General features: G+C 39.6%; 1 protein-coding gene across 1 annotated transcript in view; it reads right to left on the bottom strand.

Moving 5' to 3' along the window:
• Positions 1-3,467: 3,467 nt before the first annotated feature.
• The window catches only part of kcnc4 (potassium voltage-gated channel, Shaw-related subfamily, member 4), a 190,017-nt gene continuing 168,227 nt past the window's right edge, over positions 3,468-25,257 (bottom strand). The window contains exon 3 of the mRNA XM_039748537.1: positions 3,468-4,241. Coding sequence (XP_039604471.1) covers positions 4,003-4,241 — 239 coding nt within the window. The 3' untranslated portion in view covers positions 3,468-4,002. The remainder of the gene's footprint in view (positions 4,242-25,257) is intronic.

Below are 25,257 nucleotides of genomic sequence, written 5' to 3'. Positions count from 1 at the left end.
CACGGGACACAAGGCAGGGCCAAACCCTAGACAGTGCACCAGTCCATCACAGAGCAAACACACACACACACACACACACACACCAAACAATTTAGGATTGCCAATCCACCTAACCTGCATGTCTTTGCACTGTGGGAAGAAACTGAAGTACCTAGAGGAAGTCCACACAGATGATTCAGTTGACAAAGTTAATATTAACAATCTGACATGATCATAAAGCTAGTGTTATATTACAGAGGATCCCAAATACAGTCTTGGAGGATGCCAACAGCCTCAGTTTCACAATCAGTGTGTTTAAGTTTAATTGAGCTCATTCTTTACTGAGTTGTCTATTTCTATCCTCTTATTTTAAGAAAATTAGGAATATTTGTATGTTTAACTAAACTTTAAATCTATAAGTTTTCTTTACTATTATCATTTTAATTCACCCTTATCTAAACAGTTTGCATCCTTACTTGTATCCAAATGTTGATAACACCTAATGCTAAATAGAAGCAATTACTTCCATGTCATATTCACTTGTCTGATCAGTTTTAAAAAACTGTTTTTATAAGAAGATAAGTGAAAATGGCAATGAAGTAGAAGCTCCACTTCAGCATTTAGTGTTTGTTTGCAAATCAGTCAAGATTGCTCATCGCTAATCATAAGCATTCAGATATAGTTAAGAGAGGAAAAAATAACAAAATCATTTAAAGCTATAGTAAATTATACAAATATTTCTGAATTTCTAGTGTTAGACAATAAAAACGATAGCTCAATAAACAATTAAAAGTGAAAATGACATTGATTGTGCAATTGGTTAGAATAAAAACCAACAGTTACAGGAGATCCCTCGGAACTGAACTTGGGAACCCCTGATCTACTATAACAAATTGGAAGGTTGGCCATCTTGAACAATTAAACAAAAAGAAACAGAAACACAATTAACAAAGTGACTTCAAGTTACTGTGATGGACAGGTGCTCTTTCCAGGGTTTGTTCCTGCCTTGTGCCCTGTGCTAGCTGGCCCTAGAAACCCCTGTGACTCTGGGGTTAAGTGAGTTAGCAAATGGCATGACATGACATCTTAATTAATCCATTTATCCACTTACTTAGAGAATCAGAATCATGGAGGAACCTATGCCAGCAGCATGGGGTGCATTGAAAGTAGAAAGCAACACAAAATTGAACAGAAGTCCATTGAATTCTACGCTCATTCATTCATTCAGACAGCAAAAACTAGTAACACCCCAAGTCTGACAAATGGCCATTTGGTCCATCAGGAACATTTGATTAACTAATAGCTAAGTCAACTTAATACCTCATCCATATAAAGTACTTTCTTAAAAGTCATCAACGTTTCTGCTTCAAACTACAATGACTCCACACCATGCTTTAGATTTCCATGACACTTTTGTGTGAAGAAACGTTTCCTAGCTTTCATTTTAAAGGCATTTTGCTTTAATTTCCACCAATGCTCTCAAAATGTGTAATTTGCTTTTTAACTCAAGGAACTCAGGTCATAATGTTTTATGACATCTTTGAGAATTTTGAAGACCACTTAACTTTTTTTGGGGCAATGTTAAAGAGATTTAATTTGACAGACTAGGATATAGGCTTTAGATGAAGGAATCACTTGATTGCATAGATGGCTGTGTCTTTTTTGAAGTGTGGTGACCAGAACTGTACATAGTCTCACATTATACAGTCTGAGCATAAACATTTATTTATATTTAATGGTTTTTATAATGTATCCTAACATTTTATTTGCCTTTATAATTGTCAATTGACAAACAGAATATTGATCAACACAAATCTTTGCATTCTTTCAAATGTTGCTTCCTGTAGTTTATCATCCTGCTTTTATAATTAATGCTACTTGTGTCTTACATAGCCCTTTGGACTTGCTTACACTGAACTTCATTTTCATAAGTGTGCACCCTGTTTGAAATATTAAAGTCAACATACGTCTTTGGAATGTGGAAGGAAGCTAAACTCTCCATGGCAAAGTCCATGCAGACATTTCCAAGTTTTTGGTAATGGAGAACCAAAGCTTTTACTGGCAGAATTAATGGAAAGCCAGTAAACAACCCTCAATAAGAAACCGGCTCATTGCAGGGCATACTCACACACACACCCACATTCACTCACACCTGGCCAGTTTATAAACACCTGTCTGTGCCCAGTGCCCAGAGAAGCCTGCAAGAATATGCAAAATCCACAGAGACAGTGAAGCTAAACTCCAAGTCAGCTTTAGTAATGAGATAATCTACGTCCATCTCACAACATCTGTATTTCCAACAGGGGCATGAATTGCACTAATGAACTTCATGGATCAGACTTGACAGCTAAAGGTACACCAAGTTTCAACAGGGAGTTTGTAACAGGTCATAGAATAATCACCTAAATTGCAACATAGATTGGGAACAAAAGAGAAAATCTCCCTTAGACAAAACATGCATTCTTTGGACTTATTGGGTTTGATGTCCACTACTTTAAAAGGACTAAGTGGAAGAAGACTGAGACATTGTTAATTCTAAACTTGAAAGTATTGGCTCGGTGACATTGGTGACACAATCCAAATGTCTAGTGATCTACAGTATGTCATCTTGTTAAGTGAAAATGACTCACGCTTTGCTATAGCAAAGGTGAAGTGGAAGACAGGAGTGGAAAAATCCTGAAATAAAAAAAATCTCTCCTTTAATCTGATGGGTTTTTATGATTGCTAGCTATAGTTGTGTAATGTGTAGGACAGAGTTAAAAGGTAAACTAAGAGGTAAAGTGGTTATCTGCTCAAAAGCAGCTTTAACAGAATGCATGGACCATTAGTTAGAAAAACCTAAATGAACTAAACAGTAAATACAACATTCATGAAAGTATCTGTAAGATGCAGCATTATAGTGAAGAACATCCAAAAACAGTCATCTCTTTAGCAGTAACATTCAGTATATGCAGCATTAAATCAGAAATTTTGATTCACGTATACCTCTTCTTGACCCATTTATTATAATATATAATCCGGGAGATCCAGAGCCCACCACAGCTGAAACAGGCACATGCCATAAACCAACCCTGAGTGAGGTAAGAGTCCATTGCAGAGCATATGCAGACATACTCCTATACCCACCCAAATGGAATAGTTTAGTGTTTCCAATCACTCTTATGCCATCTCTTTGGAAAGTTTGTTAAAATTTCATCGAAACAGAAAGAACTTGGAAACTTCTCACAGACAGTATCGAGGTCAGAAACCCAGGACTTTGGAGATGAGAAGCAGCAGCACTATCCACATCAACACACTCATTGTAAGCTGTACTTGCTATAGTAAGTCTGCTGGATTTTAATTTTATTTATACTTATTTATACATTTTTATACATATATATTTAAATGTATACATGCCATAAATTTTCTATGCATTATATATGTACTATATATGTATATATATATGTGTATATATATGTATAAATATATGTACTCTATATATATATATATATTGTTATGCTCCATATCTACATATATATTTAAATTTGTCACAAGTTTTCAATTATGTTTAAACCAGTAATACAAACACAGCACAGTCCTGATATCTGCTATAAGGAATAAAAAAAAACATTCTTTATCCCATCTGATAAACAGGGTGAGCATCAAACATGGACAATTTTCAGTGATTGTATCATGTGAAGGGTGGTTGAGTTCACACAATGTAGTTACACACTGGCCATTACAAAGACTGTTATGAGGTTGTTGTTTTTTAATATCTATTAATTATAATGTTTCCTTCTCTCTACGCTTCTATTATGCTTCCTTTACATCATGAAAACACCATGAAGTGGCCTTTGCTAAAGTGGACTGATCTCAAACAGAATGCTTTTGTGTTTATTTGTGCTCAAGGGCATTTTCCCATTTCTCTTCCACATTCTCTCTATGTACGTATGCACTCTTCATTGAACTCATTCAAAAGAGCTGCTTTGCTGCTGGCTGTATTGATGCATCCTGGCTTTTTGCTGGGCTTAGCGAATCAATAGCCTATAGAAAGTTCTCCTTTCCATTTCTTTCCCAGCTCCCGGTACCTGTACGAACGCCACCATCAGCAGCACAGGAGAAATCTCCAGCTGTCAACAAGAAGCAGGTGGCATCTTTCTTGTTTTTTTCTTTGCTGTTTGAATGCCTCATTGACCATTTCTCTCCAGGAGATAGGGGCTGAGTCAGTACCTCTGTGTCATCATCCGATAGCACCACGTTGGCATCACCATTTTGCTCTGAACCTGGAAATATAAAAAACAAAATAGTTGAAACAATGAATGAAGGAACAAGTAATTTTTTGACAATGATCTCTAAGTGAGACACAAATCAAAACAAGTAGCCTCTTTAAATAGAAGCCAAAATTCAAACCATTGTGGACCTCCCAGTGCACAGCAATGTATTGTTACTAAGTAAGTAACTTCTCTATATATACTGTATATATATATATATATATATATATATATATATATATATATATATATATATATATATATATATATATATGTGATAGATTAAGGGTATGCTCGCACCCTTGCACCCTCAGACACCACGTCAGACACCAGGTAAAAGTCCAATAATGATATTTATTATAATAATAATGTGCACAAAGCACGCTCCTCTCCACAATACTCAATAAACAATCACAAATAAACCAATAGCAATCCTCCTAACTCAGCTCCCCGTCTGGGAGCTCCCACAGTCCTTTTACATTCCCTGACCCGGAAGTGTTCCCTATCTCCAGTCCATGTGATTCTCAATCACTTCCGGGTCAGGTAAAGTTCTTTTCTTCAACCCGGAAGTCCGTCGCTCTTCCTATGACGAACCTCCGGGTCACAGGGCACGAAGAAGCCCTCGGTCCTCCCTGCAGCTCCCTCCTGTGGCCCCCATGGCATCCAGCAGGGCTGTGCATAAAAACCACATTGTCCATGATGCCCTGCTGGTCTTCTGGGGACCTCCATGCTGCAAGGAGGGCTCCACCTGCCGGCTTGGGGGTATTGGCTGGGATGAATGGACGGCCATATCTTACTATATATATATAGTGGCAGACGGCTGGATATCCTGGAAGATGGGAGGACCAGGAGAGGGACAATACCTCCCCCAGCACACAAGAGGACGGCCCCCCTGATTTGCGTCAGGGCCACAGGGTCGGAACTTAGAAGCTCAACCCTGTTGGGACCTGTCACCACCGCCGGGAATTGCCCGGATGACTACAGAAATGACTACCAGAAACTGCTTCAGAAAGGTCATCATGGAGCACATCTGGGTGCATTATAAAAGGGGCCGCCTCACTCTATTCAGGGAGTCGGAGTCAGGAGGCAGAGGACGGGGATTGTAGGAGTGGAGTGGAGGCAGCAGAGAAGAGAGAAAAGGGACAGAGTTATATGTGGCTGATTTGTGCACTGTGTTGTATAAAGGACAGAAGAATTAAAAGTGTGTGTTTTGCAACTTATGTCTCGGTGTCTGTCTGTGGTCAAGTTATATTCCACAATATATACATATGAACTTAAATAAACTGTGTGACAAACATAATTTATTTAAGTTCATATGTTTACAAGTTAAAAATGTAATCAAAATACATGCATAAAAAATATTTAGAAAAAATTATTTAGAAAAGAGAGGCACTTATCAAATGTTATGTTAACAAAATAATAAAAATAATAAACAATATCAAACAAATAAAATGCAGAAAGAACAAAAGCAAAGACAGAAATAATAATACAACATTAAAAATGTTGTGTTGACCGACTCACTCAGTCACTGACATGATCTGGTATGATTTTGGATCCTCAAATGCCAGTATTTATTTCTGACTAGCCGTTTCAAGTGGCTCCACCCGCATAGTAGTGAAACAGGACATACTTTAAAAATAAATAAACAAAAAGATATCGCTAGCTAAGCGGAGGCAAGTTATGCTCTAAAACACAGAGGTATACCAACTCTCCACTCCTGACATCACGCTTTTCCCTCCCATTGGCTTGCAGCCCCTGTCTCGGATTAGTGCGACTATATTGCTCCTGCAAGCTAACTATGATTCTTAGCGAGATGATAGAAGTCACAAAATTATGTTCAAGCAAATTCTAGAAAAAAACCTGATCTACATTAATTAAGTAGTCCTCCCATTCACTAGCTAAGCAGATGTAAGATACGCTGGCACTTGAGTGAGGAGGGCCTCGCCTCCTCTTCTCTCAGCCCGCTGCGCCTCTCTCGAACAGACACCCAGACATTGGATTTTGTATATATAGAGATGTTAGGTCCACTTCCTGAGGTCGGGACCAACGTGTAATCATCTCAGTAGGATAGAAGGATGGTTATGAGTGCAAATCCTTATCCATTCTGCAGGTACCAAATCTCTGAAGTAGTCAGAGATACAAAGCATTAGGTGAGATAAAAAGTTTATCTTTGTTTTTTTTCCCACATGTAATTTTGGTTTTGACCCCCTTGTTTTCTCAACAATTAACTCTCGTATTGGGCTTTGGTTTCATATCGCTTTATATTTTTTTTACTCAGAAGTTTGTCTGCCATTTTGCTGACAGAACAATCTCTCACCAGTAAAAACACTATTTCCTGTTTAGTAAGAAAACTGAAATTTGGCTGAATGGTACTGTACATGTAAGTCAGTAGGTATCAACTAAGAAATGACATTTTGATGTATAAATATTTAGGGGTAAACCTCTGTGAAACCCTGTGTAGTGTAACAGATGGCACCAGACTTGACATTGGGTGTCTTGTACTTTGGGACTGATTGAGATCAGAAATGAGTAATAGGTGTTAAACAGGGAGGCACACACACAAAAAGGTTGTATTGCATAAAACAAAAGTGGGTTTTTATTTACAGGTACACGAAAAAAAGCAGTACCAGGCAAGCTTTTTTTTACTCAGTCCTCAGTGCAAATGACACAAAAAATACAAAGAAGCAATGTCCCCCCAAAAAAGTGAAAGTGTACAATATTTACAGTGAGTTTTGCAAGTCCCCAAATGCAAAAGAAACAAAATGAAAAATATATATACATACAAAAAATGTATTAATCTTCCTAATTAAAAATGTAGGCAGGAAGATATTAGACAAAAACAAAGTCCTTACAACTATAAGATTTACAAAAATATATAAAGAAAAAAATCAGTGTATATACAAAATGTGTACATAAATCCGCATCATATCATATCAATAAAATTATGCTATTTCTAGGAGATATTTATATCTATGTGTACAATAAGAAAATATATACAATATAAGGCACAAGCCCCTATGCTTGATGCACTTTTACAATTGAGCTACGCCAAACAATCACAGGTCAAAGACAATCCACGCAGGCAGGAAGTGCCCTTTAGCCGACCAATCATCTAGCGTTGAGTCACCTTCCAGCCAATCGCAGGTGATGCGGGCACGTTCTTACATCACGTCACATCGGTCTCTGCAAGACCTCTCTTAAAATACCAGTGGCCTTGCTGGCATATGTTCGCACACACACACACTTGGGAATGAAGCTTGAGCACTTTAACTCCATATCTAGGGTAAGTTAATACTTCTCCTTCAAATAGTACTATTAGATTAACCTCTGGGATCCTTTTCACTTCCCACGGTTAATTAAATGCTTTGCACCTCTTTTCTTTTACTTCAGCGGTGGGTGACAACAAGCCATTGACAAGGAACTGGGCTGCGCATGGAGCCATGTAGGCTTCTGTGGAACTGTGCAGCCTAAAGTGCCAGTGACGTGCGACATTGCTCCGCTGAAGTAGCACTGAAACTTTAGCGAAAGCGTCATCTTGCCTTCTCTTCTGCTAAATAAGAAAGGTAAATACTGTTCTCCCTTTTATATTCTTCTTCCCTTTCTTCCTCTGATAATGCCTGGGTAGGCACATTGTCATATTCCCCCTATAGAAAACTATATAAAAAAACAAATACCCCAAAATATCAAAATGATTGAAATTTGGCTGATGTTACAGAATAAAGAAAATTACCCAACATGTGTTTTTTCTTCTTTTTTTGATATTTGTTGGTAATAAGGTTGTAACAAGTGGAGCATCCTTGAGCAGCACATCCTTTTGTGCAGCGGAGGGTTGACTGTGCAGTTCGTGTGGCTAATCAATTCCATAGGCAGAATAGCGCCATTGTACAAGCTGGTGCTGTAATCACACAGAGAAATGGGACTGGTGATGAGTGTGAAAGGACAGCTACCATGTACAAGAAAAGGAGACGAATTAGTAAGATGCATAAAAAATAAGATGTGAAGGGAATAAAAAAGTTTAGGCGAAACTCACAGAAGACATGTGTAGCAAATGGCCCTCTTGGGTACATGCAGTACTCCTTATTCTGTTGGCTTCTTCTTACTTCTCACAATGCTTTATAAAATACATTCAAATTCAAGCCAGTCTGGTTTCTTATTTATATAAATTTCGGGGGTTGGGGACACAGCTTGGTGGTAAAACATATGCAATATTGTGGAGAATTGGGGTGTTTCCTTTTGAGGCCTGACTGCGATGTGTTGTTGCACTTGCAAAGTACAAACACAGAATGATCATTACAGAACACCAGCCCCCATCAAGTCCTTTGCATAACACAAGCCAGAAGTGACATTATGCCTTGGTAGGTTTAAACAGCTCACTGAAGGGGTCCCCCATGGACAGCAAACAGAGGAGGAGGACATTGTACATAGTTCACAATATTATTTCTTTTCAGCTGTTTTTAGTTAATATAAAGAACTATAATTGACATGATTTAGTAATAAAATATAATAAATAGCCAACCTGCGGCGTACTATACGCTGCATAATTATTTATTGATGGGTGAACACTTCCTGAAAGACACAGTTGTCCAAATGGGGTGGGTTTGAGGATACGACTGTGAGTGAATGAAAAGATGGAACTCTGGAGAGAGCAACATACAATTGTCTGTGACTGAAAACTGGTTTTGGCAGATACAGGCATATCTTTTTGAAAGTTTGGCCCTGTGCCTTATTAATTGTCATTGCAAAGGCCAATCTAACAGGAAATTGTCTGCGTGTAAAAGTAAAAGGCAAATTTGAATCTGATGGGGTCAGGGAAATCTGGGGAATAAGGACAGTTTGTGAGGTAGCAGCTTTGATAGTTTTACACTCCAGTACATTGTGGTGAATGCTGGTAACAGAAAGTCTAGTGCCATTACAGAGACCTTTTGCTGGCATGAGGTTTCTGAAGAGCATGACGACTGAACCAATTTTAATTTTGAGCTTATGTGGAGTAATGCCAGCGGGAGTAAAACTGCTAAGAAATTCTTTGGGGAATGAAAGTTGATCTGCAGGATCATCTGTGACGGTGGAGTCAACACTGTTGAAAGTTACTTCGTCAGTAGGGATAAATCCTCGAGCGTGAGGGTGGACGCGGGAGGAGGGTTAGAGTGGGCGGATGGGGCTCTGTCATGCGTACGCCATGGTGGGGCGACTTGGTCGATTATATATATAGAAAAGCAACCGGAACCGAAAAGAACAATGAAAAGTCAATGTGGCTCAGAGGTGCATATGGACTGTAGCAGAGACGAAAACAACTGAGGCTGTGTTTGGTGAGGTGTTGCGTGCGGGCACATAAGCAGGCAGTGTACATGCCTCGAGAGCGAGGGTGGACGTGGGAGGAGGGTTAGAGTTGGCACGTGGAGCTTTGTCGTGATATCCCATGACCCGGGAGGAGGGTTAGATTTGGGGGCGGGGCTATGTGAGTTGGTGGGCTTGGCTCTGTCATGCGTATCCCATGGTCTCTGTCGTGCGTACCCCATGGTCGAGTGACTTAGTCAATTACTATATATATATAGATGCAAGAAAACTATACCTATAGAAAAATATAACAGAAACAGAACGAAAACACAAACAAAGTTTACAAAATAATATTTAAAGGCCCACAAAAAGAACTGAAACTTGAGTCAGGGTTGAAACTCTGGCTATAGCATAGAACCCTGGAGCTGAAGGTGTGACAGCATGTTTTACCATAGGTGTCCTTTGGTGTCATCCTAATTAAGGAGCTGAAAAATAAAATCAAATATTAAGGCTTGTACTAAATTAATTAAAAATCCCAAACAATTATGAAGTCCCTACTTTGTCACTATAATTAGGTCCTCCATTTGAGCTCCATTTTTCTCATAGCTTCATGACATATGGTTCACAGCTAGCAACAATTACGAAGTAGCGTGTTCACCAACCATGATGATGAAGCAAGTTTAACATAGTCGAACTGAAAAACACCAGAAATAAAATGTCACCTAGGGTGGCTGAATCATTATCTGGTTTACTGTGGAGAGAAGAGGACTGTGTTCAGTAGCAAAGAAAAAAAATCAGGAGCTGTCCTGTGACAATAAAGAAAGTCAAGACATTGTGCAATCTGACCCCAGTACATGTAGGTATTTTCCTCACCCATCCATTATCCATCCCGATATATCCTAACTACAGGGTCATGGAGGTCTGCTGTAGCCAATCCCAGCCAACACAGGGTGCAAGGCAGGAAACAAACCCCAGGCAGGGCGCCAGCCCACCGCAGATGTAGGTATTTTTAAATGACCAATTCCAAGAGACAAACTCATACCTGAGAGTGCTAAAATCATAACATTAATGTATGAATTGTCCGTATCTGCACTTAGTGGATATTTGAATGAACTACATTACTTTCCAATCACTACTTACTTTTGCGTTTTTTTTAATGTGCTGTTGCTGATCCTTTCTAGCACTTTCCCATTTATTTTCTTGACCAACTAGATGAGACAAATATTTTATTTTAGCATAAACAGAAAGCAGGCCTAAACTTAATAGCAACTATTTTTCCATGCAACTGACTTTCCTAAGGTGTATATTAGAGAAACATTTGATTAGAAAAGATCATTCGGCACAATACAAATATACACTGAGCCCACATTAGAACTTCCTGGTGGTGCAATGTTTACTTGCTCTGTTAAGAATTTACTCCATGTGTCTACTTTTCTGTGTATGAGGAAATGTACTGAATTTTCTAACATTGCTGCAGGCTTCACTCCTAACCTGTGTTCAGTTGTGTCCCCATGTTCCTGATGCACAGTTCGTTAAGCAAGGAATCAGCCTTGGAATAATTACCCATGGAATAACAATTTTATTACATTTTCTCTTAGTGATCAATTGTTTAGACTGAAAAAAACAAAAACTGCAGATTTTTCCAGCTCTGATCCTGAAATGATATTTTTGCCTTTTCTCCGTTATTTTCTTTTTATTATATACAGACCAAGTATTCTAGTGTGATCCCTTAAATGCAGTGTTGGGCTGAACACTTTAAAAATTATTTAGATCTGAATACTGAATATACAGTCCTAAATGTATTCTGATTTGTATTCTGATCAAACTGTTAAAATGTGTAACTTATTCTGAATACTTCATGAATAGCCTATGTAGGAGATGGCTGGGGTGGCAACCCGGCCGGGACGCCTAGGAAGACCGGAGAAGGGCTTACGCCTTCCCCAGACCATGTGGGGGTGACCACCCTGATTCCTTTGGGGGCCATGGGTACAGAGCTTAGAAGCTCAACCCTGTAGGGGCCCATGGTCACCGCCAAGGGGCGCCCCCATGCCTTTGGAGCCCTGGACCTCAGCACTTCTGCCACACCCGGAAGTGCTGGGGAAAAGAAGGCTGGGGACACCCAGAGTGCTTCCAGGTGCACAGCCAGCACTTTCGCCACACAGGGGAGTGTCCGCGGAGGAGTGTCAAGAAGCACCTGGAGCCCATTCGGGCTTGTATAAAAGGAGCCGCCTCCCTTCATTCAAGGCTGGAGTCGGGTGAAGAGAGGACGAAGCAGGAGAAGAGAGAGTGGAGGCGGCCCGAAGAAGGAGAAAGGCAGAATGTGTGAGAGGCCTGGACTTTGGGGAAGTCTTGGGGTTTGTGGTGCACTTGTTACTGTGAATAGCTGTAAATAAACGTGTGGTGGGTAAAATGAACGTGTCTGCCTGTCTGTGTCCGGGCCAGTCTCCACAATGGCATCCCAGATGAGACTCTCCGCCTGTTCCCGTTACAAAACAATTTTGTGGACGGCCCAGAGCAGCAGGTGTGCCCACACACGTGCACAGGTGCGGCGTGCCCACGGCCCCGAGAGTAAGAGTTGCCCAGCAGACAGCTACAGTACCGCGGAGGGATATTTCTCACCTGGTGCAGAAGAGAGACAATGGCCAGGGCAAGAGAGCAGCGGGCTCCGATGAGCGAGCCAGCTCTGGAGGCACCCGGGACTGCGTGTCGACCAGTGAGGCAATGCCAAGGATGTTTCCTCGGACAGACAGGATCCGGGAGGTGTTCCCTGCTTGCCGGCAACCAGCCCTGGGGGGCTGCGTGTATTTTGTGTTTGCAGAGCAGGGGCTGCCCGGATCCACGTCAGTGGCGGGCGCATGTCGGTCTGCGGGACTCCGGCAGCGCGGCAGCAGCTCTGGGAGCTGCCGAGAAGGAGACGTTGCAACCGAAAGAGCCAGCATGGTGCCGCACCAGGAGGAAAAGAGCCAAAATGGCCGTGGACCGGAAGACTGCAGAGAGGCGGGACCAAGGAATGTCTATCTTAGGCCAGGGAGAGACCCGACTGGGCCGGAGGAAGAGGCCCACAGTAAGTCGTGTGTTGCTGACAGACAGGTGAGCTCACCGTCAGCTAACTTCCTGTCCTTGCCAAATGCTCTGTGTGAGCTGGAGGCCTGCCTTCAGCCTGCAGAGCAACAGTTTTCGCAGGTGCTGCGTGCCCTCCGGACAGAGTTGCTGAAGTTGTAGAGGAAGGCGGTCACATCACTGGAGCTGTTGTGTCAGCGGACAGAATGGCGCAACGCTGGATTCTTCGGCCGGAGAGGTACGGCGGGGACGGTAAGTACAGCCGACCCTGTACAGCATAAGGGGTTTGCCATGCACAGACCCAGACCGTCACGGCGTCCAAGAGGAAAAGGATGAATCGAGGGAAGAATGCCGGTTCCTCCGATAAGGGAGGACATGAGGCAGGCAGCTCACGTCCGGTTGCTGGCCGCCCTCTGCAGGGGCAGAGGGAACCCACAAAGCCAGCAGAGAGGAATGGAGAGCAGATGGTCCCGTCCGTTGTGTCGACAGGAGGGATACGGAACTCGCAGAGGGGGTGCCGAACAGGCAAGTTGCGGGTTGCCAGTCAGAGGGGGGAGCGCTGCCAATGCGCGGCACGAAGGCACACCGGGAGAGGTTGTCCAGGCAGCGGCTCTGCCCCTTGTTTTCTGTGTGTTACAGGACTGGACCCTGGACAAGCAGTAGGACCCGCTTCGTTGGGGACCTACCCTCCCGAGATGGGTCGTTTGGCCAGAAGACTCTTTGCTGGCGAGGGGGGTGCTGCCACCGCTGGTGGAGGCTGCGGAGAGGCAAGTGGCTCCGACCAAAGGGGCACAAAAACCTCGGAGAGGGTGCCGAAGGAATAGGCCCCGGGGTGCCGGATCGGAACCCGGCGCCTCGGGAGTAGGACCCACTTTGTGGATGAACTGCCCTCGTGGGACGAGTCGCTCTAACCGATGGGACTTCGCTTTCGGTGGAGCACTGTCGGAGAAGGCTGGGGTGGCGACCCGTGTGGTGGGTAAAATGAACATGTCTGCCTGTCTGTGTCCAGGCCAGTCTCCACACCTAGTTCATAAAAATGGTGTAACAATTTAAAGATATTTAAAATTGTGACCTGAAAATGCACATCAGTCTCACATAAAATAGAAGCTTTGTTTCTACTCTTTATCGAAAACAAGAGAAACCAACTTTTTCTGGAATCTTTTATTAGTAAAAGTTGAATATTTGAAAAAAAAATGCCTACAGTATAGCTTAAAGTGTGTTTTAGTCATTTCACATTTTTGAGTTGTTATTCAATTAAGAAACAAGCTTAAACAAAATTATCATTAAAAAAACAATGTCAGGTTATGCATTTCTCACGTAGTATTCTTATACCTAATTAAATAATGCACTACAATATCAGTATTTGCATATAAACCCACAAACAGCCTCATGTATGCTTTGAAACAAATCAAGTAACGCTTTTCAAAAGGTTTAAGATTTGTATTTTCCCGTTGAGAGATAGCACTTTACACTTCCGCCTAGACTTTGATGGATGGCTTTGATCACTTAATTGATTTTTGGAGCCAGTTTTTCACAGACACAGAGAGTACACATATAACCCCTTCTTTTGCATTGGTCCCTCCATTCTTGCCATCTTCCTCAATAAGAAGCAAGCACACATGCATGTAAAGTCTAGATGGTATGCTCTGTATTGTGTAACGTGTTATCTGGTCAAATTAAGTCAACCACAGATCACTGTTCAAATTCCCTTTTAAATGTATTGCTTGTTTCAAGCTGAAATTAGGCTCAAGAGGCTAAACAGCAAACAGAACAGCCAGAATCAGTAATGTGTTGCAAACCATTTTTACATTTCCTTAACAACTACAACGCCACTGCTTAAAACATCAAATAATTACTTAACTGTGACTCATTAAAGCATGAACGAATATAAAGCTACAATACACACTTTCAGAAATCTGGATAAGGAGAACAAGATCTGTGAATCACCTGGGAGGGGCTCAGAGTAGAGCCGCTGCTCCTCCGCATCGAGAGGAGTCAGATGGGGTGGCTCGGGCATCTGATCAGGATGCCTCCTGGATGCCTCCTTGGTGAGGTGTTCCGGGCACGTCCAACCGGGAGAAGGTCCCGGGGAAGACCCAGGACACACTGGAGGGACTATGTCTCCCGGCTGGCCTGGGAGCATGGGATTCTCCCGGAAGAGCTAGAAGAAGTGGCCAGGGAGAGGGAAGACTGGGCCTCTCTGCTCAAGCTGCTGCCCCCGCGACCCGACCCTGGATGAGCAGAAGAGGATGGATGGATGGATGGATTTGTGAAAGATATAAGCAGTAGTTCATGATAGAGAAAGTATTAATAAAGGGAGGTGTAGAAATGAAATTAAGTGGTTGATTTAGCTCAGTGTTATATGTTCACTGTTGTGTCATGAAAATAATTGGCAAATAGTCCACAAACTGGTATGACCATCTCTGTGTGTTTTCTACATATTGAGGATTCCTCTGCTATGCTGCCAAGTCCCTGAGGAGGACTGAAGAGTCAAGAAGAACTGATGTTGGATTCTGGTAAGGTGAAATAGTGGACTCCACTGACCTGCTCTTACAGCACCGCATCCAGAACATACAGCTTTTACAAAGAGTTTAGTTCACCTTTCATTAGTAAAAGTTAAATATTTGAAAACAAAAATGACTGTAACTCAGAGTGTTTTATTTATTTATTTATTTTTTGTGATTTTTATTGATTTTATTAAAATCAAATAACATTCCATACAAATAACTCAAGTTTGAGACAAATCAACCCCCAGCCCTAAGAAAGAGAGCTAGGCCAGCAGAGTAAAACTTTAAGCTAGTAAAAATAAGTAATTAATAAATGAATAAAGATAAAAGGAGTTAACCTGCTTCCTGAATTTAAATGCTTATTCTAAAATGTTATTAATTAGATCCTGCTAGGTTTTGAAAAAGTTTTGTACAGATCCTCTGTGTGAATTTGATTTTTTCCTGTTTCAAATACTATATAACATCAGTTACTCACTGACTTAGAATAGGAGAGTTGAGCAAGATAAGTCTACGTGCCAATAGTTTAGTAAAGGCAATCACAGTTTCTTTGTCCTTCTCCATTTTAAGCCCATCTAGAAGTACACCAAACACAACTGTTAATGGATTAGGAGGGACTGTCACGCCAGGGCTATCTGGAAGGCATTTAAAGATTTTAGTCCAGAATGACGTTAATTTGGTACAGGCCCAAAACATATGGCCCAATGAGGCCAGAACACGATTGCAGCATTTACAGGTTGGATCTTGCCCTGGAAACATTTTGGACAGTTTTAAAAGAGAGAGATATGCTCGATATATCATTTTTAGTTGTATAATTGTATGCTTTGCGCATATAGAGCTCGAGTGAATTCTGTGCATGGCTACTTTTCACTCCTTTAATGAGATGTTGAGTGAGAGATCCTTTTCCCATTGTCCTCTTGGATCTTTATGAAAGAGAGGGACTGTAAGTTGGTTTTATATATTACGGAGATGCTGTCTGAGTCCTTAAGACTGATCAGTATTTTTTCCAGCATAGAGGTAGGTGGGAAGTGAGGAAAATTGGGCAGGTTCTGTTTAACAAAGTTTCTAATTTGAACGTACTGAATGACTGGAACTCAGAGTGTGTTTTAGTCATTTCACATTTTTGGGTTGTTCTTCTATTAAGAAACAAAGTTAAATAAAATTATCATTAAAACACAAATGCATTGCTACCATAGCATATTTACAGTCAGCAAACAGAATTAGAGGCATGTCATAAACCGTTTTGCATCTTCAGCGCTGCTGCTTCCAGCATCAGAGAGACAGGAAGCACTAGGCTTCTTAATAGAAAACATTTAGGGCCCAGTCTCCCAATGCTTCGGTATTAAATGAACCAGTTACACACACAACAAAAGTAGTGAATGAACAAGACGCGAAGTGAACAATGCTCAAACAATGAGAGCTAGAGACCGAGAATCTATGAAATGTTGAAAGGCTATAGCAGGGTATGCCTACACATCACTGCATTTGTGTGGATTCAGCGTAGTGCATGACATATTCAAGTTTTGCTTTTTGGAATCTTCTGGAATTTTTTGGTTTTTTAATATCTTCAATCCATGGTTGATACAGAGGGCTGACTATGCATGACTATTTTTAGGAGATGTAGGTTAAAAGTATTCAGTGTTTGTATTCTGAGTACGTAACGCCAGAACTTGTATTCTGGCTTAGGCCAACCAAGCTTAAACATATTATATATCTTTAAAGATTTGTATTCCATCACAACTCACTATATAACTCAGCCTATTTACCTTTTTAGTCATTTATGAATGTGGACAGTGATGAGTCCACTGTGTATCCTGAGGCTTGTTATAGGATTTACTTTCAATTCAAACACTCCATTATGTAATTCTATCTAATATTCTTCCCTCTTCTTCATGGGGAGTCTCAAGCTCAGTTCTTGGAGGACTGCATTGCCTGCACATTTTCATTCCAGCCACTTTTGTAGCTTGTTGCTGCTGCTAAGGGAACAAACTTTGCATTACCACAAATACAGTAATGAACCATCTACAGCAAAAAAGTGGCATCTATAGTAATTATGAAATTGAACTGATTTTGAGAGTGGTGGTGAGCTCAGTCTGACACATCAGGCATTTCTGTTGTTTGCTTTCTTTTTCAGAAAACATGTTTATCTGACTGACAGCACCTGATAAAAATAAGTCACATTCAAATAAAATTAAGACAAAAAAGTATGCCCCATTGAGTGGAATGGAATCTTCAAACACTGCTGCTTGCAATAAACAGGGATTGAGACCCCTGCTTTACATTAAGATTTGTGTTTATTCATACATTCTCAAACCCGCTTAATCCAATTTAAGCTCAAAGCATGCTGTAGTCTATCCCAGCAATGCTGAGTGCAAGGCATGATCAGACTCAAAACAGGATGCCTTTACATCGCTGAACCCACAGCCACATTCAGACTATCATGAAAAAAAATTGCAATCAATTTAAGACATACATTAAATCTTTATAGATGACTTAATTTGCCACACAATATAATATTTTAAGCATCATTTCAATCCAGTTCAATCTTGGCACTATTGAAAACAAAGCAGAAAGCAGTCCCAGGTGAGGCACCAGTTCATTGCAGGGCCATTCACACACACCATCACATCTAATTTGCCAATAAATATAAACAGGCGTATTTTAAAGATGTAAAAGGAAAACCCAAGATATCCCAGCTCCACACAACAACAAAATTCAAATCCAGGACAATGGATCCGTGAGATAGCAGCTCTAACCACTGCACCACCATAATTTGGCACATATTAATATCAAATGTATTTAATAGCACATATAAAAACAACAATAGCTGACCAAAGTGCTGTACAATCAAGAATAATACAGTTCAAAAGACAATACACAATAAGACAATAAAATAGAAAAACACAGCACTTACAATTAGATAAAAGTCAAGGAATATAAATGTGTGTGTGTGTAGAAAGAATTGATTTAAAAATAAGCAAAGTCAGGGATAGCCTAATATAAAGTGGTATTTCATTCCAGAGTCTGTCAGCTACAACAGCAAAGGCATTAGCTCTCCTACACTTCAGTCTTGGTTTAGGGACCACCAGAAGGAACCAATCAGCAGACCTGAGTGACATTGATGAAATGTATAATTGTAAAGGTTCAGAGAGGTAAGAGTGAGCTAAGCCACATGGTACTTTATAAGCAAAGAATAAAATGTTAAAATCTATTCTAAAAAGAACAGGTAAACATTGCAGGGAGGCTAGCACAGGGAAAAGGTGTTCTTGCTTGAGTGTTCCTGTTAAAAGACAAGCTGCAGCACTTTGGACCAACTGTAAATGTGAGATAGGAGCCTGGCTGACACTATCATAAAAGGCATTATCGTAGTTAAGTTAGGATGAAATAAAAGCATTTAGAACTTTTTCCAAACCGTGAAACAAATAGTAGGTCTTAACTTTGTATAAAGGCTCAATTGAAAGAAACTAGCTTTAATTACTGAGTTTGTTTATCTAACATAAATCCACTATCCATTAGTACACCCAGATTACATAAGGCTTCAGGGAGCTCTAGTCATATCATCATAGATCTGAAGATCAACTAATTTAATTTCATTTAATAGACTGCTATTCTGCTCTTTCACTATTCTCTCTGCACATTTACATACATTCTCAGTTATCTCACAACCAAAGCATTGAGGTAATTAAAAAAAAAAAAAAGAGCAGCAGCTCTTATGATGACCCTTTCAGGATGACACGTTGACATCCCCTAATTAAAAAAAGCCCATCCATCGATTTTCTAAACTGCCTAACCAGTTCAAGGTCATATAATTTCAGAAAGTATCTGTCTAAACTGAAACTAAACTGTGTAACCAACTGTCCACCCCAATTTGAAGCAATGGTGTTTACACTTTTGGAAAGTCTGAGTAAATATAATATATACTATATATATATATATATATATATATATATATATACACATAGTAAGTAATATGTTATTTACCATTGCTGCCAAATATTGTTATTATTTCAATATAAAACAACAGGTCAGGTTAAAAATATTAGGATGCACGTCTAAATCATCAGCGTCCGACCCTACTCCTTCAGAACATAATAGTAATTCTGTCTTGCTGTTAAAGTTACTAATATTAATTTTCCTGTGATGTCAGTTATGTTAGCTGGCTTGTAACTGCCACAATTTCCTTTTTCACACATTACAGTTACCCCAAGACCTCAATAATTTCCTTATTTACTCATGAGTTCTAAAAAACACATTATGCCTAAGTATATATAATTATCAGCTTGTTCAAGATGTCAGGATCATCTCCAGGTAAATAATTCATTTTGCTCCTATTGGGTAATTTTTTATATTTGTTTGTGAAAATAATTTCCTTTTTGTTTTTGTTCTTTTTGTGGCATTGTTGATGACTTTATTCTATGTTCATATTGGTCTTTACATTTCAGGACTTCACTCTTACACTGTGGACACTGTGTATGTGTCAGTTGTCATGCATGTGCACCTGGAGACCAACTTTCAGGCTCTGAAGAGGTAAATAGTTCCACACCAGGATGAGAGGGGCTACTAATGCTAATAGTATCTACTCTTTACCCCATATCACTGAAAAGCCACTCAGGGATGATGCCTAGTCCTGCCCACAGTGCCCAGAATAGGCTCTGCCTCTTCCTGCACTGACACGATAAAACCTAGCCATTCCCCGAAGGTGGCATCTTAAACAGATCTGCCATTTGAGTGAGGACACATCTCAACTCATTTTTATTATTGTAACTGTGCTAACTGAAGCCACCTTGAGTTGTTTCGTTTCTGGGCCCAACAACCAAAGTTATCATTAAAAGTAAAAGGGGTGACCCAGTTGGCACCCCAACCTTTTCTTTCTGTAATCTTTTCTTCTTCCTGGGCACATTACACATTCAATGGCCAATCAGATGTTAAGTATGAGGGGCTGCAGGAACTGCCTATCTGTACTTTACATAAAAATTAGGATAAAACTCTCTCAATCTAGATGAATAAAATAAATCATTAGTTTAGGCCTTCTGACGTTACTTCATAGTTTCCTCTACTGTGACTTCTTGTTCTACACTTGCCTGCTTCAATTCTCTGCCACCCAGATATAAAAAAAATATTCTGAAGACGAATATCTTTGAACCTGCTTATATATTGCTTTTGTAAATTCTTTAAATGTATTTTATTTTTCCCATGCTGTTCTAAGACAATTCATCTCCTCTTTGATGGTTCTATTGCCTGGAGAAATACTACACAAGTAGCCTTTGGGCTTTACTCATCCCTTTAAGCTGCTGATCTTATGCATTTGTAAGGCTGTTGTCAGTTGTTTTATAAATGATAGAAAACTGTATTTCCTTTTTTCATATTATCTTACTCATCCATTCAGGGGAAAGATTAGTTATCTTACTGCCTTTACTTTTTGGTATACTCTTTGGTATGTCCTAAATTTAAGAAACCATTCTTTTTTGGTTGATTTTTTTTTTCTTTATGAGCTCAAAATTGTCATTTTGCATGTGATGAGCAAAACACTCATGTTTCATTTCACACACATTTTTGCAGAATTCATGCTTAGTTTGTTTCACATCTGATTTCATAACTGCAAAATTCAAAACTCCCTGAAAAGATTTTTTGGAGCTTTCAAAGATTTTTTGGGGTAGAAAAAAGAGAATATTGCGCTATAAGGGTATGGCAACATTATGCACGCCTTTTGTATCCATATATTCTTCAGAAAAAGGCCCAGATAAAAATAAAGGTTTTTGTAAGCGAGACATGGCTAAACACAACTGACATGAGACACAAAGACATTTTCCTATACAAAACTGGAATCCACAGAGGTGGAAGTATGGGGGAAAGTGGAGCTTACATATTAAACCCCCTTTCTTCATGTGTCAGTGGCATGAATATTACTTGGCATGAAACACCATAGCTGTGCAAAATGTTTTGCACTATAAAAGTTTTGCCATGAATTTAGTTTTTTGTGTGAATTGATTATCATGACATTTCAAAGTTACTGTATATTTTATCATTTTATTTTGAGTGGCATGGTGTTTAATGGGAAAGCCTTTTGAGAACACCTCACCTTAAAACATAAATCCTCTGTAATTGCATGCACATATTCTTTTCTTGTAGACATATAGTTATTTGTTAAACCTCTGTTGCTACTCCTGTTTGCTTATTCTCACACTTACCAACCTTTAGGAATAAACAGTTCAAAAATGAAATACACTTGCACACAGGATTACTATGCTCACACTTCACCATCTATGACTGTTACTATAGCTTTTCTATTGGGAGTTTTTCTGCCCCTCACCCCTGATTGATCTAGCCAAGTAAAGAACTTGATTCCCAAACCTTGGTGGAAAATAGAACAACAGTGGGATAACAGGTTTAATAAGTTTTAATATTTAAGTATTACTTTAAGCATTACTAGTGCCATAAATAAACAGAATGTAGCAATCCACACTATACAACCTGGTTTGTCCTGTAAGTCTGAGATCAGATGAAGATCAGCAACACATTCAATATGTGTGTGCCTGTCAACTGTAGGCAGTGCTTATGTTATTGTTACGTAAAATCTTGTCAAAAACGTAAAGCATTCTTGATGACTTGTGCCATTCCTCTGAGATTTCTCTGTGACACTCTTTCTCTCTTTCTGTTACTCTTCTTCTTTTCTATGCCTCCCTAATCAACTCTTGTCTGACTTTATAAAGCTTACTTCCTTATTCCCTGAAATACTGAACTCTTATCAATGGGTCATCAAATCTAAAACTATGACTATTTCATGGTCCCCCAGGCTTTCTTCCTGTGGAAGGGGTAAGGCTTATGCATTATATCCTGCCCCCCTTTCAAGAGGCTCATAAGATGAAATTTCTATTTCCTATAAAGAACTTACATCGAATCTTTTGACGTCAGAGATTGAATATCAAAGCATGCTTTGTACGCAGAAGCAGTGATTGTGAAATATGTCAGAAACAGAGGCTAGCGAACTGAATAGTGAAAATTTTGCAAGCAGATCGGGAGATGAGCATTGTCAAAGACAAAATCAAGTTAAAAACTAGAAAGAACTAAATCTGTTGTCAAAAGCTAAACAACAACAACAGTCAAGAGGGAATACTAGAAATTTCAAAACTAACAGTACAAAGTATAACATGCACAATAGCTGTTTGTTTTTATCCAGATTTCAGATAGCGATAGAGGTGCTGCACCGGCTCCACATTAGTGATGTCAAATTCTACAATCTAGGGAAACACAAGATGACAGGCCCCTAGAAATGACAGCACCCTCAAACAAATCAGCATAACATTGAGATAGTGCATAATAATAATAATAATAATAATAATTAGAAAAATACACTTGCTTTCAGCTACAATAAATGGACAAAAAAACTCCCAATAAATATTATCTCATATTTAAAGATCCATAGTCTGTACAGCATTTATTACAAAAGTTTTTAATAACACTATAATCAGTTTAATCACTATAATCAAGATGCTACTTCACAGTCATACGTGCTGCTTCTAAAACCAGTCAGAAGCAGATCTCACAAAGAACAGAGGTGGAATGGGGACTCAGTTGGGGTTAGAGCGAAATGCATGTAAAATCATCTTATAAGCAGTTCAAACCTGTACTTTAAAGATATTGTGCAGGCAGTTATCACAAAATACCAGATGTTGCAAATGCATGGCAACAAAGTGAAACAGCAGCAAAAAAAAGAACATCAACCAAGCAAGTTTCAAGAAAGAAACTCATTCTATGCAGTCCTTACCCTAGTCCTCTTAATTCCTAAGCCTAATTTTAGTCTCAGTTACACATGGTAACACAAAAGGTGGTTATTTTCTTTCACAGTGCTTAGATGCTACTTCAGTTCCTAACTGGGTGTCTCCTGTGGTAGCGTTTCATGGTCTACTTTTGTTTCATTGTCTTCATCCAGTGACTCTGGCTTCCTCCTTTAGCGCAAAGAGATTCACTGGAAACCTTAAATAGACTATGAGGGGATAAGTGTGTCTGCAATGGACTAATGTCTGGTTTTCATAGGCTAATGCTGTAAGCCTTTTTGTGGTCTTAGGTAAGTGAGTTCAGAAAAATCTTTGTACACAATGCCAAAACACTGAGAATCAACATGGTTGATGTCAGAATGAAACAAGTACTGTATAGACCAATGCATTTAACAGAAAACGGGAAGTCACTCTATTCCTACTGCATATTGTCACTGTAAGAGCCAATCTTAGAAAGTTAAACCTTTGAGTTAGTGTCTGCTTAATTTGAATAGAATATAAATTTTGTTCATAGTCATAGACAATGGTATAGTCTTTTCCCCTTGTAAGTTAGTATGAGATAGAACCTTCTTGCTATAATTAAGATACAGTGTGTTAATAGAGTCAGTTGTTGTTTAGAATAGGTCCCAGTGCAAAGGGATTTAAAAGACCCATTTTCAGCATAGACATGGGATAGGCATACAGTTTTCTGACCATTCTTAAATTGTTCAGAAACGTTTAGAAGTAATTTTGTAATGATTAGAAATGAAACAAGATTTAAGCTTTGAACAGAACTTTTCTGAACAAGAACTTTTCTTTTTTTTTTTGGCTATATCAATTTTCTATTTTTTGTGTGAACTGTTTTACCTTGAATTCTTACTAAAGCTATTAAAAACGAAGATATTTTGTCTGTTGAATCATTTTGATTTGTCAGGCTTTTGCTGAATCCCATTTACAAGCTGGGCCTGTTGAACTTGGGTCATTTTGTACAGTCACTATAAAATTAACAAGTTCTCATCCTGTCCAAAAGTACTCTGCATTGTATGCTCAATGTTGCGTATAGAGAGACAGAGAAAATGTTGTCTGTACTGCTACTGCACGAACGGTGAAGGCACAACACTCTGCTTGTTATTCAAGACTGCATACTTTTCTTTAGAAATTCTGTCTGTGTATAACCAACACAGACAGGGGCAGGCCTACCATCAGGGCATTTTGGGTGTACGCCCAGGGTGTCATGACAGCAGGGGGCCTTTTCACCAACTTGCCCCCATCTATTTAAAAGATTGAATATCCATGTGCTGAAATGATCAAGGTGGATCAAACTCTGTTTAACAATTGAGTATCCACAAACCGAAATGACCAAGTCTCGTGCTGAAATCAAAAGTGAGAAACAACTCGCTACATTAAACAACCCAGAGTTTGTGCAATGCACAGTTAATAGTATTATCAACTTTCTGTTAAAACGTAAGTCACCCAGGGGCATGTGGGGGTTTTTAACTCAGGCTTGAATACAAGACATTATGACACAGTTTTATATAAAATAGCAGACAGCCATAGAGGGTGAAACTCAATACAGATGTCCCCTTTATATTTGCTCTGTACACTGGCTGTCTGTGTTGCATATACACAAACCTGTACTAACAGGGGTTTCAGAAGCTCAGTTTGACCAAAATGAATGTTCTTTCATTCTGAAAGTGTCAACGGCACTAATCCAACTGCAGTGGGCAAAATCTAATTAAACTGACCCAACCAACCATTCATTTTCTGACCCGCCTTGCCCTATTTAGGGTTGTAGGAAACTGAAACTTAACATAGCATCATTAGGTGCAAAGCTGCTGCCAACCCTATATATGGCACATGTCTAAAACTGCTCAAAGAAGAAAATAAGAAACACATTTTCTGCTGTGTACTGCACTTCTCCAAGTATTAGTATCTAACAAAGTATGTGCTCTATGGAACAGTCAACCAATATTGCATTATGTTACAAAGTCTAAACACAGAGGGAAACTGGACACAAACTTCTTCTTCTTCAGTGGACAATATATACGCTATTGGCACTGTACAGGGATTGCATCCTCATTTAAAAAAACTGGGAACCACAATGAATTACTGCACACTTTTAGTGTGTACTTTAATTGCTGCCACCTAAGATTACATCAGGGGAAGGCAACATCAGACCTAAGGGCAGCAGTGGCTGCAGATTTTTGTTACAACCCAGTTTCTTAATGAGAAGTCAATTATTGCTAATGATGCACTTATTGCTCAAGTGACATTTTTCTGCTTCATTTTAATGGTCTCACTTATTAAGGTTCCCCACCCGTAATTGCTTATTTCAGTCTAAAAAAGCTGCATTTAGTGTTTTTAATTGATCCTTATGGCAATTCACCATCTAGCTTGTTTCAGTTTACGTCTGTGTGGCTTCATCATGTACTAAGA

Source organism: Polypterus senegalus, chromosome 3, assembly GCF_016835505.1.
Source record: "Polypterus senegalus isolate Bchr_013 chromosome 3, ASM1683550v1, whole genome shotgun sequence".
In the NCBI taxonomy this organism is placed as follows: Eukaryota; Metazoa; Chordata; class Cladistia; order Polypteriformes; family Polypteridae; genus Polypterus; species Polypterus senegalus.
This window is presented reverse-complemented; position numbering and strand designations above follow the sequence as displayed.